The sequence below is a fragment of the Rhinolophus sinicus genome, linkage group LG10 (genome assembly GCF_036562045.2).
Source record: "Rhinolophus sinicus isolate RSC01 linkage group LG10, ASM3656204v1, whole genome shotgun sequence".
Classification (NCBI taxonomy): Eukaryota; Metazoa; Chordata; class Mammalia; order Chiroptera; family Rhinolophidae; genus Rhinolophus; species Rhinolophus sinicus.
The window spans coordinates 7,894,970-7,914,869 of record NC_133759.1 but is presented as its reverse complement, the minus strand read 5'-3'; the positions used below and the strand labels follow the sequence as shown (position 1 = coordinate 7,914,869).

At 46.4% G+C, this 19,900-nt stretch overlaps 1 protein-coding gene across 1 annotated transcript in view; it reads right to left on the bottom strand.

Annotated features, from left to right (window-relative positions):
• Positions 1-19,900, bottom strand: part of SCAP (SREBF chaperone) — a 52,553-nt gene that overhangs the window by 24,183 nt on the left and 8,470 nt on the right. The window contains exon 2 of the mRNA XM_074312454.1: positions 7,399-7,617. Coding sequence (XP_074168555.1) covers positions 7,399-7,520 — 122 coding nt within the window. The 5' untranslated portion in view covers positions 7,521-7,617. The remainder of the gene's footprint in view (positions 1-7,398; positions 7,618-19,900) is intronic.

Sequence of the window (19,900 nt, the reverse complement as noted above, 5' to 3'; positions counted from 1 at the left end):
GCAAGGCTCATAATACCAGCATGGGCCAGGGAGCTGTGTCCTACACAACTAGACTGAGAAACAACGGCTTGAACTGGAGCAGAGGGGGAGGCAGAAGAAGGGGGGGAAAAGCCAAAGTTCAGCTGTTTAGAGGTAAGTGTCAGGGCTGTCTCTAGACCTGGCTAAGGTCCTGCTGAGGACAGCTCCACACAACGCACGGGCTGACCCCTAGGCTCTGACTGTAGAGAGGCGTCATGGGGTGCGGAGCTAACACTGCTTGTAGGAAGAAGGCAGGCAGTACATTTTATTTATCTACATTCACTTTGCACACAGTAGCTGCTCAAAACACACTGACTAAACTAAAAGCAGCCTGTTTCTCAAGATTGAAATACTGGAAATACCTATGAATTCTAGGAGTCTAAATATTCCAGCAGGAAGAGAAAAGAAGGGCAGCACACTCCACAGCGTCCATTTTCTTAGGATAAAGCCTCTTAGGAAAAAGTCCACAGGCCTGGAAAGGCTTAACATGGCTCACAGTCACCCTCCAATCTTGCCCTGGCCGCCACAGACAACGCCCTGTCTCCCGGTCAGGTACGGAACTCGCTTCTGAGGCTCTGCACGTGCTGGAACACTCTTGCCCATTCTCTTCCTAGGCAACTCATCTTCAAGGCCTCAGATGTAGTATCACTTGCCACAGGAAGTCTTTCCCCTTTCCCTAAAGTCTGGGTTGGGGCCCCTCCTCCTATGAGCTGCCAAAGTCCCCAGTCACCTCAACGTGATTCTTACCACTAACAGTGGGCCTGCCTGCTTCTGTAGCAATGATGATGGTTCCGACTCTCACTGAGCACCTACTGCGTTCCGGGTACAATCCAGGCGCCTCCATCTATCTGCTCATTTCAGCCTCACCACAACCCAATGCGGCATGCAGACGCTACATCCTCATAGAAAGTGACAGAATTAGCATGTGAACACAGGTCTGTTCTTGTGTCTTAACATCACACTATACTTATTAACTCATATTATGTTTCTGATGTGTTTAAAAATTTAAACCACACATTCCTTTTAATACAGGCAAAAGAAAAGCACCAAGAAAAAGATTCTACAAAAATGCAAAATGCAGGGCAATAATCACCGTCCATGGCTACCAAATTCTAGACCAAAAGGAAAGCCTGAAAGAAAAGTGTCAAGGAATGTTCAGAAGTAAAAACACTCACTTTTCCAAGGTCAGAAAAGAGACTAAAGACATTTGAAGAAAGAAGTGGTGGATTTCTACCACCACCCCCACATCGCTTCCGCAAAACTCACTCCTATGACCAGATTAGATTGTGGCTTGCCCTGATGTGACAGGGCGAAGGAAATGAACCGTGTCTCCTAAACCTCCCCTGCCTTTCCTGTCTCAGCTCCACCCAACCAGCTGCCCAGGCCACACACTTTGATCTTGACTCTTCTTTCTCCCACAGTCCACATCTGGTCCTCAGAAAATCCTAAGGGCTCCACCTTCAAAATACAGTTGACCCTTGAACATGGGTTTGAAGTGCACAGGTCCACTTATACGTAGACTTTGTTTTTAAACTAACCCATCCAGTTCAAACCCGTGTTGTTCAAGGGTCAACTCCATGGTAGGGAATCAGAGTATGTGGAGGGCTAACTGCAGTTATACATGGTGCCCTCATCCCCTGCGTGGTTCAAGGGTGAACGGTACATCCAAATTCAGCGACATCTCACCACTTTCAGGGCTTTCACTTAGACGGAGCGACCACCACCTCTCACCTGGAGCCCTGCTCTAGCCTAGCTGGATGCCCTCTGCTTCCTCGTCTCCCACTCAGGACTGGAACTGCAATCCAAGTCTCCCCCAACGCCCCAGCCCACACACCTTTCTTTAGGGAAGGAGTCTGCTGACCCCAGCACAGACAGTCCAGCCCTCCACCCTCAGGCGGGGGTCTCTGAGGTGGGTGTCCTGCACCGCTCTCAGCGTTCCCCAGGGAGATGACTCTCGGCTGCCCGTGCTGGTAACTTGCTGGATCGTGCGCCTTCCCCTCCATCTCACCTTCGCACCGCCCTACCGGTGTTCACTTCCTCTCACACATAAGCTACATGCACTCAAGTCCTTGTCTCAAACTACAATGCGCCCCACCCTCAAATGGTGGCCAAATCCCTGCTCAACCTCCAAGGCAACATGGCCTCTCTGCAGCTCCAGCCTAGGCAGCAGGGCACCTCTGCCCTGAACTCCCAGAGGGGTGGCCTGAAAACATCGATCCCAGCCTCCTAGCCATCTGCTTGGTTAACGTAAGCAATGTGGGGACCGGACATGCCATTTCAATTTCTGTATCCCCAATACCAGCCACATGGAAGACGTTCAAAACGTATGTGCTGACCGTTTACTACCAGATGCCCTACGCAGGGCTGGCCTCCTGGGTGAGCACCCTGTGTGGCTGGCTGCACAGGACCCCACAGCGCTTGAGTCCAAAGTTCCGCAGGCTCTATGGAAACTCTTAATACATTTCCCTTGACACCTGTGTTTTGTAACTCAAGTCCATCACAATGGAGCATGTGCTGAGGGTCTGGAGTGTCGGTTCACACATGTAGCTTCACACATGGGCCCTGAGACAGGTTATTGACCACCAGCTCCCTGCCCCCCGGCATCCCAGGACCTGCACAGGACCTCCTTGTGCAGGTATCCCATTGGCTGTCGCATCTGGCAGGAGCCTGAATGCACAAACCCAGAGGGTTGGGGTCAGATGTACATACCCCAGCCGTGTCCTGGGACAGGGTGAGGTGACAGCCATCCCCTATCCCAGGCTGGCAGCACCATAGCACATCTGGTGGATGTTTTGGCAGGGGCAAGCCTTTCACCCATCTAAGTATGTTTTAGTACCTTTAATGGTACTTTCCCCTTGCTTTCTGAATAAGCAGTCCTGGGTTTTCATGTTGCACTGGGTCCCATAAATTACGTAGATGGTCTTGGCTCTACATCTCCTCCCATTCTCACTCAGTCATCTGTGATGGCGAGCTGAGCAGACAGTGAGGGCACACAGAAAGAGCGACCACAGAAATGACACTCAGAGAGGACGGTGCACGAGACACCTCTCTGGAGACGTCAGGGGTGGGAGATGTTCGCTCTTCCCCTTGTCAGGGGAGAACAATATGAAAGACTGGAAGGGGACATTTCTGAGATCTCCTGCTCTCTCTTCTATTGAGGAAATCTGGGGCAGTAAAGGAGACTCTCGTCTCCCACAGGCTTTTCTTTCCAAGCTTTCTCCCAGCTTGTTTATGAGGGCAGGGGTCACGTCAGCTGGGGGAGCCTCTGGCTTTGCAATGCTGAGCTGGGCAGTGCCTTGGAGATGGTCCTTTGGGCTCCTCGTGGAGGCTTTCGGGCAGAGGTCCATGGCGCTTTGGGACTTCGTTCTCTGTTATCAGCGTGGCTTTCCATAGCACAGGCGCAGACAGGGCTTCCGTTACTTAAGATTCCTTTCTTGTTCACAAAAAGAGAATATAAATTTGTCTAGAGAGTGGCCACATGAGCACAGAAAGAGGGAACCTGTGACACAGTCCTGGTAGGCACCCCCCACCCCCAAAGTGGCCATGGTGATGACGGGCAACCCTGAGATGTGGGCAGACAAGGCGGAGAGGCGGAGAAGCGGAGGCCAGGACGGCTGAGATGTCCAGCCTTGCCCTGAGTACTGCTTTCCTCCAGAGGAAAAGGAGGCGGAAAGGGGCCACGTCTGTTCTCGAGCCACACAGGCTTCAGGTTTAGAACGGCCTCATTGGGTTCCAACTTGCTCTCCAAGTCACAACCCACCTTTTGTAACCATGAGCAGCAGGTTGTGGAATTACAGGTGACCCAATGCCCTCACATTAACCTCTGATCTGCATGGAGGGGGTCTGGCGAGTGGGCGCCCAGGCACTCTTCCTTCACTCCACGGTGTCCCCACCACACCCCAGGCAGGTCGGAGCACCCACACTGTCAGCCTTGCTGGGCTGCTGCTGGTCAGACCTCGGGTCCTGGTGGCCTAGCCTCTAGGAAATGTAAAGACAGCTCCTGCCACAGTGCCCACTTGCTACAAGTTTCACCCAGAGTGACCCAGGGGTGATGACTGGGGTTGACAGCCCAGGTGGCTCAAAGGCAGCAGCCCTGGGTTGAGTATGAACAAGTCTCTCCTTCCAGGAACAATAAAAGGTAACTGAACGGAGCCCAAGTATCTTAAACGACTAAAAGCTGTGTATTACCCACACTTTGCAGGCCGTCTGAGGCCCTGCAGAAGGGGAGCTGCTCTGGAACAGAAGAGGGTGCTGGGTGGCAGCGGATGGCGGAGCCTGTGCCCTAGGTGCACGACCCTGGCCTCCTGGCCAAGCTGGCCCAGAATCTGAGGATTTTCTGACACAACCTTTATTGTCTTTAGAGACTGAAAGATTTCATCGAGCTTTGGAAAACTTCCTAAGCCAATCAGATTTCGAGAAAAGTTTTTGTAAAACTCCTTTAAGATCACATGACAAAAATGTTGGTTTGGGAAAATAAGTACACAGCACTAAGAACCAGCCTGTGATAGTACAGGCTGGTTTATCTCTTTGAAGAAAAACAGGTGACTTCAAAAACGAAAGGAAACCAGTGCCCTCAGGGATGGGACCACAGGAGGCGGGCAGCAGGCTCTCAGAGGGGCAAACCAGTGTCTGACCCTCCCTGCCCTTTTGCTGTGGGAGCCGTGAGCTGAGCGGCCAAGACCACAAACAGGAAAGGTGAGGAAGGCACCCCTACCTTCCCGCGGAGCTCGGCCCAGCTGTTCTCCCCCAGGAGCCGCCCTGACATCGTGTCCCTTTGCACCAAGGCTACGTCCCACCTGCTGTGCACGACATCCGATGACAGGGCAACTTGACGGTCTCAGGCCGAGACTGTGGGTTTTGAGGGGAGGGTCTGTGTTCCGCTCACTGGTCTGGCACAGAGCTCGGCACATATTACCGCCATCTTTACTGAGGTGGCCTGGTGTTCTCTCCTCACTCCTGTTATGTGGGGCCACTCCTTCAAAAAGCCTCTCTGTTCTCTGCCTCGGCAGATCCCGCCAGGCCTGCTCCTGGCCCACTGCTTCTCTGGCTTTTTGTTAAAGGAGCAAACTCCTCCATCAACAGTATCGGCACTGAACACCGTCCCTCACTCAGTTTCTATCAGCACGCTAAGTGGAGAAGGTACAGATGGAAGTGTCACGTGTGCCTGCCAACTGCAGCACTTACCACCGACCAGCTCTCCACACCACTTTCATCGTCTTTCAAAGATCTAAGGCCTAACAAGCACCTCCAAGGCTATCAGGCAATGGAATACCATGTGTGGAAGCCCCCGGGGACTGACAACCTAGGGTCAGTGAAATCAGTCTCCCTCTGCTTCCCATCAGCCCAGTCCCACCCTGATCCCCACCCACCCTTCTCAGGACCAGTTTTCAGCCAAGAGCACCTGTGGGGGGATCAGGCAGGCTCAGCTGCAGCCGGGCTGAACTGGTTGTTAAATATTGTCACCATCACATCTGCCTCTTCCCCAACCCTCCATCCCATTCCAATTCGCCCGGAGTCGAGGAGGCGTCCTTCATACTTGAGACCTTGGCCATCTCACAAAGTTTCCACACCAGAGGCCCCCACGTCATAAATCCAAGGACAGTCTGTTTTGAAACATGTGTGATATCAAATTATTCATTTAAAGATAAGGCCCAACTGTGCCCAAGCCGCTGCTACACACAGCTGCATCTCCTGCCCAGGACGCCGCCTGGGGCCAGCTGGCAACCCCAGTCCCCAGACGACGAATGGCCACGAGGAAACATCCTTCCCTTCCTGTAGAAAGCTGTCTTTGCAGAAGGGGAATGACAACTACTGCCCACACAGAACATGAGTTTAACTCAAGGCACTTGTCCACCTCACTCTTACCTCCCCTCCTTCCCATGTGCAAGGGCTATTAGAACTGAGAATTTAGTGACGGGGGCGCTGGACCCACCCCCTCAACAAGAGGCAGTAAGAGCAATGAATAACCTTGAGTGCCACCACCAACGGCTGCTCCAGAAGTTAGCATAAAAGAGAAAACACTTTTAAGTGAGACGCAGTAGAATTTCAGAGAAATTTTCAGGAAAGACACAGCCTCCCAGGATGTGGTCCCCAGGCCTGGGAACTTGTTAAGACGTAAATGCTCAGGCCCACCCCAGACTGGATGAATGAGAATCTCTGGGGTGGGGACCAGCCCCCCCAGGTGACTCTGAGGCTAGCTCAGGTTTGAGGACCAGTGCCTTAGCACAGAGGCCTAGAAAAGTATGGCTCTGAAAGAGAGCGATGGGCCAATTAACTTAAAGGAAACAAACCCAAGAGCTGGGTCCTCAGAGCGTCGCCACACAGGATCTTGTCCCATACAACACAAATACTGAGCCAGAGCAAAGAGAGTCAGGGTGACAAGACTGTGGGTGCAGGCCAGTACCCCTGGGCCTGGATTTGAACTGGTTCCCCTACTCATTAAATGTGAAGACCAGGCAAATCTCTAAGCCTCCAGCCCCCTTTGGTTAAATGGAAACTTAACTGGACCACTTCCCAAGGTTATTATGAGGACCGGTGAGACATTTAATTATATACCAGAAGCATCAGCAGAATTTCTCAATGAATGATGTTCACCTTTTTAGTCCTAATTAAGGACGGACTTGGGATCACTAACTGAACTGAACAGAGGGTTCAGCCCTGAGCATCATCCTTCCCGCACAGCACTGAAAACATCTACAAACTTAGCTGTACAACAAGTCCGGAAACCAGAAGCCTTTCCAGAGGCAAGGATAACAGGGTGGGCGCTTTTCACGGCTGTCAGTGTTTTAGAGCCAAGAGCACCATCAGCCATCTCACATCAAGAGTCTCTGTTTATAATGTCATCATTCTGTGCGGCTCTGCGACAGAAAGCGTTCTCACAACAGTCCTTGGTGAGCACAGCAGGCTGCGAGAATCAACAAGAGGTCCAAAGGAGCCCCAGGGGAACAGAAAGTGACTAGAGAGCAGAGGACCAAGCCTCTGGGGTTAGCCAGGGAATCGTTCAAACGGACTTTGCTTTGCAACACTCGAAGGCTGCTCTTAACCAAAAAGAAACCGCCACTGCTGAGGAGGAAAATTTCAAAAGTCATGCCTTTCAGTTATCTTGCGGTTTCTTAGAATTGTCTAAACATTATTTTGAGACAGATTACCAGTGACGTGAACCAATCTGGTGACTCACTAAAAGTCAGGGCCAGCCTGGACTGTTTCAGCTCAGTGGCTAAACACCCCAGGGCCTGAGTTCTGCACTGGGCAGCTCCAAGAAGCCCCAAGATCCTTGTGCAAAAAGCACACACAGCCTAAGGGCTACCGAGCAGTCGGGGATGGGAAAGCTACTGTCCCGAGACACCGGCCCACTGTTTCCAGGGCAACTGGGAAACATACCAGCAGGCTAAGATGCAGAGCCCCGTGAAGAGGATGATGGGGATGGGGTAGGACGCACAGAGCAGCCCATGGTTGTAGAAGGCCTGGGATATCTTCTCACGCAGCCTGTCAGTCAGGGTCATCCTCAGCGGAAGTCACCTTGCTGCCATCCCGGAAAGTGACCATGGATCAGCCTGGCACACGTTGCACAGCACTGACAGTGGACACCATCTGTGGTACCTGCCAGAAGGGAGAAAAGCAGTTACCAGAATGCCAGGCTCTGCACATGAGGGTTCTGGGGGGTTGGCAGTGACGTGGGCGGAGAAGGGTTCCAGGATACCTACACGCAAGGCGTGGAGACGTTGATCCCAACAGACACACACACACACACACACACACACACACACACACGACCTCGGTCAGCTCTTAGTGACTGAGCTACTGTCAGTCTAACCAAAGAAGCCAAAACACTGCTGCTCTCGCTCTGGTAACAAACTCTCAGCCCTCTCCGTACTGGCACTTCTAATAGGCCACTCCCCAGAGAGGGCACTTTTCTCACGAGTGGCAGGGGAAAGCACGCACGTGTAACAGACATCACCTTCTGCTGCTCTCTGCCATGAGTGTTCTGGACGCCTTCCCCACCCTTCTCTGTGCACAGGCCAGGTTGAGAGAAATCCTTGGGATAAACCTTTACACAGGGCTGACCCTTCAGGAAACACATTCTTGTACAGTGAGTCACTGATAAAGAATGTTCAGTGGGGTAGCCTTCAACAAAGAAACACCAAAAAGCCTAGGCCCCTGACATGAAACCAATGTCACTTGGCAGCAGCATTAGGGGGAAGTTGCTGTGCCTGGTCCCCAGTTGTTCCCGGGAGCGTGCAGCAAAGGGCCCCTCCTGTCCCTGTCTGTCTCCTCTGAGACACAGAAGCCTTGTGCAGCTCAGGGGAACCACCTCCCTCCATGGGATTGGGCCTGGAAGGGCTGTCAGTCAAGGTGCCCCACCCTGACCCCCCGCCAGGCCGGTTGGGCCTCTCTCCCTGGACTTTGCTGAGCAGGAAGAAGAAACAGGAAGTGGATGTGGTGGTCCCTTCTCGTCCCCAAGAGATTCCTGCCCCCAAGATGGCAGGCTGCTCAGCCTCCAGTCCTTTCTGCAAAGGAGCTCATCAGCTTGTCCCTGCAGTCTGCGAGCCATCCCATATCCTTCCAACAAACCCTCTTTTCGCCTGCGTGAGCCAATGTTAATTTCTCTTGCTTCCAAGCAGAGGACCTTAAACCAATAAAATCAGGAAAGAAGGCTCCAGCTGAAGGCCCAGGGATCCAGAACTCCCTTCCTTACTGCGTTCGCCCATGGAATCCACATTTAAAGCCACCTCTCCTGTCCCATGTTGCTGTCTGTGTTACAGGGAACCTGCCCAGGCACGTGGCTTGGCTTCATCAGGCTCCCGGATGAAAACCCAGGCCAAAGAGATGACTCTCACAAGTGTCACCACCAGAAACGAGAAGCAAAGTGAGTAATACCACAGCCCACTCACAAGGAACGGCTGTCACTCCTTCCACCTTCCTGGAAGCACAGCCTTAAGTGCATACGCAATTTTCCCACCTGGCAACCTTCTCAAGAAATCCGAAGAACCCTCCCTCTGTGGGTCAATTCAGTAAGCATGGGAGAGAGGAGCCAGGAGGCGACGGCTGCTTGCCCAAGGGGCAGGGCGCTCACAGGGCTCAGCTGGATCACGGCAGGTCACAGGCTCAGGCAGGGGCCTGCAGCATGAACAAGGGCTCCGAGGAAGCAACGCTTCTGCTCCTGCCCCACAGGGGGACAAACGAGATCCACACCTGCAGAGAGACCCTATCAAGAGGATCTCTGGAGACCGATGACCACAAACTAGTGGTCGCTTTTCCACCCTCGGTCCTCTGACAAGCCCCAGATTTCTTCCCCTAAGAGTCTCCCAAAACCAAGCCCCCCAGGAAATTCTGATCCTACTAACCCCAGGCCCCTTCTGCACCCGTATCGGCGACCAGGAGGGAGAGGGTCCCACCTCTGCAGTGCAGTCCAGCTCTTACACATGGACTGACACTGACATGAGAAAAAACTGTCTAATTCACTTCCATTTTGCAGCAAATACAAATCTTTCGGACATGACTTTAATTAGTCAATTTCAGACTCCATTAATCTTTATTAGTTATACTAATTGTTAACTTTCACAGCACCTGGAAAACAAAGGAAAAAATTGAAAAATAAGGAAATCCAAATTCTAGTGCACCTACCTGAACCTAGCAAGAGGAGACATTATTCCTCTCTAGTCCACTGTATACATTTTCACGCAAAACTATTGCAAAGCAAATGTATTCAACCTGAACCAAAGCCTGCTTTTCTTACATTGCCCCACACTTAAGGTTTCCTCAGATCAAAATCTATAGTCCTAAGCCCTAAATTTAAATAGACACAACATACAGAAGGCCTGAATGGGTGACATTACATAAAAATGTAAACAAGCCTGCCACCTGCCTTTGTGGAAGACCCCACTACAAGCAAAAACGAATAAGTTTGTTATTAGCCACCCAAATTACAGAGCTGCACACAAAACCAGGACAGAAGAACAAACAGTCCAGAGGAAGCCTACAGAGAAGACCAGCCCAGATCAGGTCAGACCCACTGGCTCAGGAAATAAAGGGCACTAAGGAACAGAATGAGTCTGGGGGGGCAGGCTCATCCCACTCTGTAATAAGCTGGCTGAAGGTGCCCATGGTTTTGAACCCACCCCAAATGACATAATACTGTGGTAATTGTAGAAAAACCCACATACACAATATATTAACATAAGACATGATTTAAAAAAAATAGATGATAAGTCTATTTATTTTGTGCCTATACTCACCAAACTCTTAACATTTAAAATTCTGTTTAACCAACTCACACACATTAAGAATTAACCAAGGAAAATAAATGCGCCAAAGGGCCAAGGGAGACGGACAGACTAGGAAGAGATGCAAAAAACCGTAGAGACTGCAGGCCCCTGTCGCACAGCTTTCCAGGATCATGTGATGAAAATCCTGACCATCTCCCCCAAGCTTCAGCCACACTGGACCTATCATGCTTGTTCTTCCCACAAGTGTTTACTGACTGTCCCATTTCTCTGCAGTAAATGCCTACAAGTGAAACGGCTGATTAGTATGTTATGTTTCAGTTTTCTCATTAACTGTCCAAGTACTTCCCAGTGTGCCCCTACCATTCTACGTTCCCACCAGCAGCATATGACTTTGCTTCTTCACATCCTTGCCAGCATTTGGTATTGCCACCATTTTTATTTCAGCTCTGCTAATAGGTGTATACTGATACCTAATCGAGTCTTAAAGTGCATTTCCTAGTGGCTAGTGGCAGTGAATATGTGCGGCTCCTCAGGGTGATAGATATATAAAAAAGATCACGTCATTTGCAAACAGAGATAGTTCAATTTCTCCCTTCCCAATCTGAATGCCATTTGTTTTTCTCCTAAACGGTCCTGACTAGAATTTCTATTACAATGTCGAACTGTAGTGATGACAATGGAATCACCTTACTCCTGATCTTAGGAAGAGTGCATTCAGTCTTTCACCATTAAGTACCATATCACCTGGGAGTTTTCTATAGATGACCTTTACCAGGTTGAGGAAGTCCATCTTCTATTCTTAGTAGTTTGTTGAGCATTCTTTTCCATCATGAAAGGGGATTATGCTTTTTTATGTGTCTTCTGAGACGATCATGTGGTTGTTGTTTTTTAAAATTTATCTTACTAATAAGGTGTTTTACACTGATTGATTTCTGTCATGTTGATTGAACCAACTTTGCATTCCTGGGTATGATCCCTTTAAATGTTGCTCGACTCGGTTTGCTAATGTTTTGTTGAGTTCTGTGTCTATATATTCCTAAGGGTACTGGTGTACAGTTTTCTTTTTTAATGATGTCTTGGTCTGGCTTTGTTATTAGGGTAATGCTGGCCTTGCAGAATGGCAAAGAAGTGTTCTCTCCTACTTTTTTGGGAAGAGCTCTTGATTTCTTGATAAAGCTTTAGACATTTGGTAGAATTCACTAGTGAAGCCATGTGATCTTGGGCTTTTATTTGTGGAAAGTATTAAAATTATTAATCTCTCTACTTGTTACAGTCTATTCAGATTTTCTATTTCTTCTTAAGTTTTGTTAGTTTATGTGTTTCTAGAAATTTGCCCATTTCATCTAGGCTATCTAACGTATTGGCATAGTATTTACGTTCATAGTATTTCCTTATAATCACTGTGATTTCTGAAAGGTTGGTGGTAATGTCTCCACTTTCATTAATGATTCTAGTAATTTGAGTCTTCTCCTTTTTTCTCGGTCATTCTAGCTAAAGATTTGCCAAATTTATTAATCTTAAAAAAAAACCCCAACTTTTGGTTTTATTTGCTTTATTGTTCTATTAGTCTCTATTCATTTGTTTCCAATTTAGTCTTTATTATTTTCTCCCTTCTGTTTGCCATGGGTTTATTTTGCATTTCTTTTTCTAGTTTCTTAAGGTAGTTAAGGTTACTGATTTGAGATCGTTCTTCTTTCTTAATATTGGCATTACAGCTATAATTTTCCCTCCAAACACTACTTTAGCTGCATCCCATAAGTTTCCAATGTTGTGATTTGTTTTCATTCATCTTAAAGTATTTTCTAATTTCTCTTGTGCTTTCTTCTTTGATCCACTGAGTATTTAGGAAATGTTGTTGACATTCCCTTATATATTCTTGATATAAGCCTTTGTTAGTTATGTTGTTTGCAAATATTTTCTCCCGGTCCATAGCTTCTTTTTTCCCCCCCACAGACTCTTTGACAGAGTGAAAGTTTCTAATTTTGATGATGTCTAATTTATCCATTTTTCCCCCAGATGGATCACACTTTAGATATCATGTATAAGAATTCTTCACCAAGTGTTACTTCTGAAAACTTTCTCTGATGTTTCCTCCTAATTTTTTAACATTTTAATGAGTTTATTTGAGCTAAACTGACAACAACTGCCAGGAAGCAAAATCTCAATGGATTAATAAAATGCTTCCTCTCCTAAAATTTTTTATAGTTTTACATTTAAATCTAAAATCCATTGAGTTACTTTTTGTATAAGATGTGAGGTTAGGTCTAGGTTCCTTTTTATTTTTTCCTATGGGTAGTCAATTGTTCCAGCACCAACTGTTGAAAAGACTGAATTGCTTTGGCACCTGTCTTAGTCCGTTTGGGCTGCTACAACAAAAATACCATACACTGGGTGGCTTAAACAACAAACATTTATTTCTCAGAGTTCTGCAGACTGCCAAGTCCAAGATCAAGGCACCGGCAGATTTGGTTTCTGGTGGGGCCTACTTCCTGGTTCACAGATGCCATCTTCTGTGTCCTCACATGGCAGAAAGGAGAATGAGAGCTCCCTGGGGTTTCTTTTATAAGGGTAGTAATCCTATTAATGAGGTCCCCTACTTCCTAATATCATCCATTGGGGGGTAAGATTTCAACATATGAATTTGGGGGGGTGACACATTCAGTCAAAAAGCAGTTGGCTGTATTTCTGGGTTTCCTATTCTGTTCCAGCAACCTATGCGTCTATCGCTCCACAAATACCACACACTTGTGATTACTATAGCTATAAAATAAGTCTTGAAATGGTAGAGTGATTGCTCCCATTTTATTCTTCTTCAGAATTGTTTTACCTAGCGTTTTTCTTGTAGACATGTCGTTTGCAAACAGGGTCATGTCTTATTTTCTCCTTTCCATAACTTCTTCATACATTTTTCTGCACCACTGCATCTCTTCTCCTTCTGGGACTTCAATAACATGAAAGATAAACCTTTTGTTATTGTCCCATGGGTACCTGGAGCACTATTCATTTTTCTTCAGTTAATTTTAATCCCTGGTCAGACTGGATAATTTTTATTATTCTATCTTCAAGTTTACTAACTCTTCTGTTATCTCCATTCTGTTACTAAGTCCATTCCATGAATTTTTTCTTTAGTTTTAGTTATAAGATTTCCAATTTTAAATTTAAATGTCTAATTTCCCATTTGTTTCAAGGCTGTTCACCCTCACTTCTTAGAGCAAGGTTTTAATTAATATTTTAATTATACTTCTGGCTTTAAATTCTTGGGTAATTCCAACACCTATGTCATGTCATGATTGCCATCTGTTGACTGTCCTTTCCCCCTTAAGAGATGGTGAGATGTTCCTGTTTCTTCATATGTGGAGTTATCTTGACTTTTTGGATATTATACAATGTGACTCTGGATCTTATTTAAATCCCATGGAAAATGTTGAATTTATGTTTGTTGTAGCAGCAATCAACCTGATTAGGTCCAATCCATAAGTCCCTATCCTCCTTCTGCGAGCTGTGGTTTCAATGTCGGTTCAGTTTTCCAAGCCCTCGCAGAACTAGTTTGATCTGTCCCATGTATGTGTGCCCCGCAGTGGCCAGTGTACGACCTGGCAGTAATCTACTCCACAGTTCAGTCCTCAGAGCCTTTCGTGTGCCCTTAGGGTCAGATGCACACATGCTGTTTCGAAGGAGAACCCAGGAATTCATACACAACATGATGGGTTCACTCTGTTGAGTTCCTTCTGTCTGCAATCTTTCTGACGCTTTGCAGCTCCCATGGGCCCCTTTCTCAGTCTTCTGGTTAGAAAGAAAGCGCTTTAGTTTCCCGGCTCCTCTGAGCACTTCCCACAGTTGCGACTGTCTCCAGGATAAAGTGGTGAGAGGATGGAGAGAACAAAATCAGTGAATCTCTCCATGCCCTTGGGACCATAATCCCTATCAACAAAAGGATGTGTCTCACATCTGGCTGCCAATGTCACTGCTGCCTCCACCAATACACAACTTCATACGGGTCAGGGCAGGAGAAAATGGAAAAAAACACCAACGAAAAACAAGAGACTCTTTCTGCACCCCCACACCTAGACCCACAGGATTCCCTCCTGCTCCTCAGACTAGAATGAGGGGGCTCCCCGTGGACCTCTTCCTGTTTGACCCACTGCTCACTTCCAGCTTTGGGGTTACCTTTGAGCCTAGACTGGAAGGTGTGCTATGGAGAGAAGAACAAAACCAGTGTCCTTCCCCATCCCTCTGCCAGCACCTGTCTTTCAGGTAGTACTCAGACAGCTGATCCATGTAGGCTGTCTAGTGATTGTAGCGGTATTCAGAGTGAAAGGTTCGAGTGTGCTTACTGTATCTTAACCAGAATCAGAACCCCTAGTTTTAATGTAAAAATCTTCATAAATTCCTGATTTTCAGTAAACAAACTTTTCGTACTATGGCTGTTGGCATCTTTCTGTCAATCATATAATCATTCCATTGTGAGAAGTATGTAGTGCCTTGCTGTGTTTGATAAGTTTACTACACAGGACACGTATCACTTTTACAATCTGACAAAATAAAATAAGGGCTACAGGCAAAAACTGCACAAGAGAATGGGAGGAAATATTAGTAGTGGCTGCTGGTCTTCATGTGGTATGATGACGTGCAGAGATATTTGAAGTCAATTTTCCGTACTTTTAAGTTTTTTATGAGTACTGACTTTATTATTTTAAATTTTAGTTATTGTGATATTTATCTCTTCATATGTTGTCAAGGTTTATATTTATTTTTCAACAGTTATAGAAATCTACCATGCATTTTCTACAGGTTGATTCTAAAATTTGATAATCATTTAAAAAGCATTTGGAGAATCTGATAATACAATTGCCATTCGCTGAGAAAGCTTCAGAATCCCTAGCAGGGCTGACAGAATCTATTTTTCTCCTGAAGCCAGTCAGTTAAGACTGGAGGAGATGATGCTTCTTCAAATGCAAAGACAGTAACATAAGACTTCAAGGAAATGAGAAAGCCAATGAAACATGACACCACCAAAGGAACACAATAATTTTCCAGTTACCAACCCCAAATAAATAGAGAAAGCCTATGATGGAAGAAAGCCTATGAATGATGGAATACCCTCAAGAGAAACAATTTAAGCATTGTTGGAGTCCCAGAAGAAGAGAGGGAAAAGAGGGCATAAACCTTATTTAAAGAAATAATGCCTGAGACCTTCCCAAATCTGAGGAGAGATTTGGACATCTAAATTCATAAAGTTCATCGGACCCCCAAAATATTTTCTCCAAGACATACTATAATAAAACCATCTAAAATCAAAGACAGAGAATCTCAAAAGCAGCAACAGAAACCGCATCCCCCCCAACATACAAGGCTATCAGGGGATTTCTCAGCATAAACCTTACACTTCAGCCTAAAGTGGGATGATATATTCAAAGTGCTGCAAGAAAAGTTGCTAAGCAAGAATATTTTCCCCAGCAAAGTTATCCTTTAGAAACCAAGAAGAGATAAAGATTCTCCCAGATAAAACACAGTTAACCTGACCGTGGTAATCATTTTACAAAGTATACATATGTCAAATCATCATTTTAAATATATACAATTTTATTTGTCAATTATACTTCAATAAAGCTGAAAAATTAAATAGTTTTAATAAACTAACAGACAGATGCTTGGCAAATGTATATACACTGGTTTATGTGACAGTCGTGCCGCATACACAATGGTGACCCCATAGTATACTGGAGCTGAGTTTCCCGTAAGACATGGAAGGATATGGGTTCGGGAGGAATTTTCCTTTCTCTGACAGGAGAGTAGCCAGGCTTGGCCGCAGAAGCCCTCTCACTCCCAGCAGCTCAGTTCTGAGGGCACAGATTACATATCAGTCAGCCACTGACCTGTTTCAGCACCGAGGAGCCTCTCCCCCCAGATCTACTTTGCAGAGCACACTGCTGTAACTTCTTTGTTGAGGACCTAAGACCCTGTACAAGGACACAGGTCCACAGGAGCGACCTTAACAACATTAAGAGCCACTGCCACTTTAGTAAAAGCTTTCTGTGGTAGGGTGGAGCCGGCCTGTCTCTGTACCTTGGAAATATTTTCAGGTTGTAGGGATGTAAAGCACAGAGAAGTTGATTTCTTCCGATCCAACACCAGAGAGAGCCCTTTGTGCCAGACAGGGTCGATGGAACCAAAAACAAATTTCCAAGGTCAAATACTGAGCCCTCACTTCCTCACCCTCTCCGTGCTCACCAGCCTCTTTTTTCTGAATACCACAAGGTTCCTTAATCTGACCACTGCTGCAACAAGCAACAGCCAAAACCACGTCGCCATGGCAATCCCTGCTGTTCCTCCATCTCTCCACCTTGACTTCTCATTCCTACTGATGCTCAGGCCACCTTTCACTCCCTCCTGCCCGTCACTATTCCGGGGATCTAGGCCTTAGCCAGCCAGTTTCTCCTCAGTATTTCCACTCCATCCAGCCCACATCCCTGTTCACGGAGCAGCCCTGGCAGCTCCGATGTCCTATTTTTGACCCTGTGGGAAGGAAGCAGGGGAGGGCTGGTGGGACAGTGTTTCCAGTCCACAGTAGTGCCCAGTCATGTCCAGGCCTTCACATTTGCTCACCCTCACTCACTGACTCACCCAGGGCAGCTTCCAGTCCTGCAAGCTCCACTCATGGTCCCTTTACAGGTGTGCCATTTCCTACCTTTTACAGCATATTTTCACTATGCCTTCTCTATATTTATATATGTTTAGATACATAAATACTTGACACTGTTAATTAACCACAGTATTCAGTACAGTAACCTGCTGTACAGGTTTGTAGCTCTGGGACAACAGGCTATACCATATAGCCCAAGTGTGTAACAGGCTGTACCATCCAGGGTTGTGTAAGCACACGATGATGTTTGCAGAGTGACGAAATCGCCTAACAGCACATTTCTCAGCATGTATTCCCACTGTTAAGCAACGCATGACTATGTATGTATATGTATGAATGTATGTATATAAGATACAGACACCAAGTAAAAATTTACATCTTTCTCAACTCCAAAGCTAAAATCAAGCCCATTGGGAACATATTAGAAGAATTCCCACTAAAGTCAAAGGCCAAACAAGGCTATGCACTTAACCACAACTATTTACTACTCTTGTGGGGTACTAGCTATTACAATTTGGTAATAGAAAGAAAACACAGGTATACAAATAGAAAAGAACACGTAAAATTATCATTATTTGCAGATATTATATACCTAGAAAATCCAAGAGAATCAACTGAAAACCTTTCACAGTTGATACAAGAATCAGGTATGGGGCGGGCCTGGTGGCTAAGGTGGTTGGAGCGCTGTGCTCCTAATGCCGAGGTCACCAGTTCGATTCCCACATGGGCCAGTGAGCTGCGCCCTCTACAGCTAAGATTGTGAACAACGGTTTTCCCTAGAGCTGGGCTGCCGGGAGCAGCCGGGAGCAGCCGGAGGCTGCTGTGGGCTACAGTGTGCCATCAGGAGCGGCAGGTGGCCAGCACGAGAGCTGCCATGAGCTGCTGTGAGCAGCCAGCCGATGACTGGCGACTGACTGCCTCAGCGGGGGAGCACAAGGCTCATAATACCAGCATGGGCCAGGGAGCTGTGTCCTACACAACTAGACTGAGAAACAACGGCTTGAACTGTAATGGAGGGGGGATGGGGGGGAAGCGGGGGGATGGGGGGGAAGGGGGGGATGGGGGGGAAGTTGGGGAAGGGGGGACTATCAGGCATGATAGTGAAAATTAATATATAGAAATCAATGCCTTCACATACATCATCAACAAGAACAGATAATGTTTCAACAACACTAAAAACAAACAAAAAAATACCTGAGAATAATCTTAACAAGAAATGCCAAGAAATCTCACAAACTGAGGGACATAAAAGAAGACTCAACAGAGAGAAAGACATGCAACCTCCTCAGTGGGAAGACTCATTACCAAAATGTCACTCTTCCTACGATGACTAAAAATGTAACATAGTCCCAATAAAAACAAACAGGAACAGGATTTTTTTTTAACATACAGAAAAATAAAAATAGCCAGGAAAATTCTGAAGATGAAAGATGATGAATGAGAATTGACTTTACCAAATATCAAAACCTGCTATAAAGCTAGAGCAGTTAAAACAATGCAGTACCAACACATAAGTACACAGATTAGTATATAGACGAGAAAGTCCAGGAATAGACCCAAATGTACATGATATGTGGCAAATGACAAAGGATATTTAAACAAGTGGGAGAAAGATGAATTGTTCAGTAAAAAGTGCTACAACAAATGGGTGCCATTTGGGAAAATATTTAGTTAGATCCACACCTCAACCACACACCAGAATGAATCAAATGGGTAAAAGATTTGAAGGTGAAAAACAACAGGAAAAAAGTACTTTAAGAAACCAGAGGATAATTTGTCATACTCTTCTACTAGGGAAGATCTTCTAGGCATAACAGGAAACCCAGAAGCCTTAAAAGGCCAATCGATATGACCTAATTAAAAACCAAATTTTTTTTCATGATAAAACCATCCTAAATAAAAAGATAACGATCTGAAAAAATATAACTGCAATTCATATCACTGACAAAGTGCTGAGTTCCTTCGTATATAAACAATTTCTACAAAATCAATTAAAAAAAAAAAGAAACCCAACAGAAAAATGGGCAAAGGATACAAACAGCTTTTTCACAGAGAAGAAAATGGAAATGGTCCTTCAACCGATAGCAACAAGAGAGACACAATTTAAAACCCCTGCTATAATATGAGTGCTCATTCTATTACTCTTTTAACTTTTCTGTAGGTTGAACTAAGAAGTTTTGAACAAAAACAGAGAGAAACTATTTTTTTACCTATCGAGTCGCAAAGACGAAGCTGTGCGGTGCAGCAGCACAGGTGAGGGCGTGGATGAACAGGCGCTGCACACACGACCGGAGCGGAGGTGGGTACACCCTCTAGGCAGGTGTATCTGGTGAGAGCGAGCCACACGGCAGAAGCATGTAGTCACCAACCTCGCACTCCTGGGTCGAGGAGTGACCACCAGATAGATGCACTTGGCCAGGCGGGACTGGAGCATACAGAACCTTACTCAGTGTTGTCTGCACTAGAAGAGTTTAAAAACATCTGACGCGTCCATCAGTAGAACTCTGGCTCAATGCATTAAGGTACATCCTGACAATGGAATATTGTAAAAGACAGTGAGAAAGCTCTTACGTATTGATAATGAACTATTATAAACAGAGACAAAAAGCAAAGGATATAGTGTGCTACCTTCATGTAAAAGAGCTCTCTGTGTTTTTGTCTGTAGTATGCACAGAACACCCCTGAACGGATACTCAATCACTGTAACACTGGCTGCCTCTGGGGAGGGGATCTGGGGCCAGGGCTAAGACGGAAGGGAAACTTTCCTTGTCCACTCTGTTGTCCCTTTCGCATTTTGTGCCATGTGAATGTATTACTGCACTGAAAAGCTAAAAGGAAAAAATAATGAACAAAGCTTGCCTGTAGAGCAGCAGCCCTCCCTTCCAGCTCTGTAACTGTGTATTTCCAGCCTGCCCTGTGTTTACTCCGACTCCCTCGGCCTCCCCTGACCAACTGGTCCCTCTCGGGAGAAGGTCACAGCTGAATCACCTTTGTGTTCCTTAGAGCACCTAGC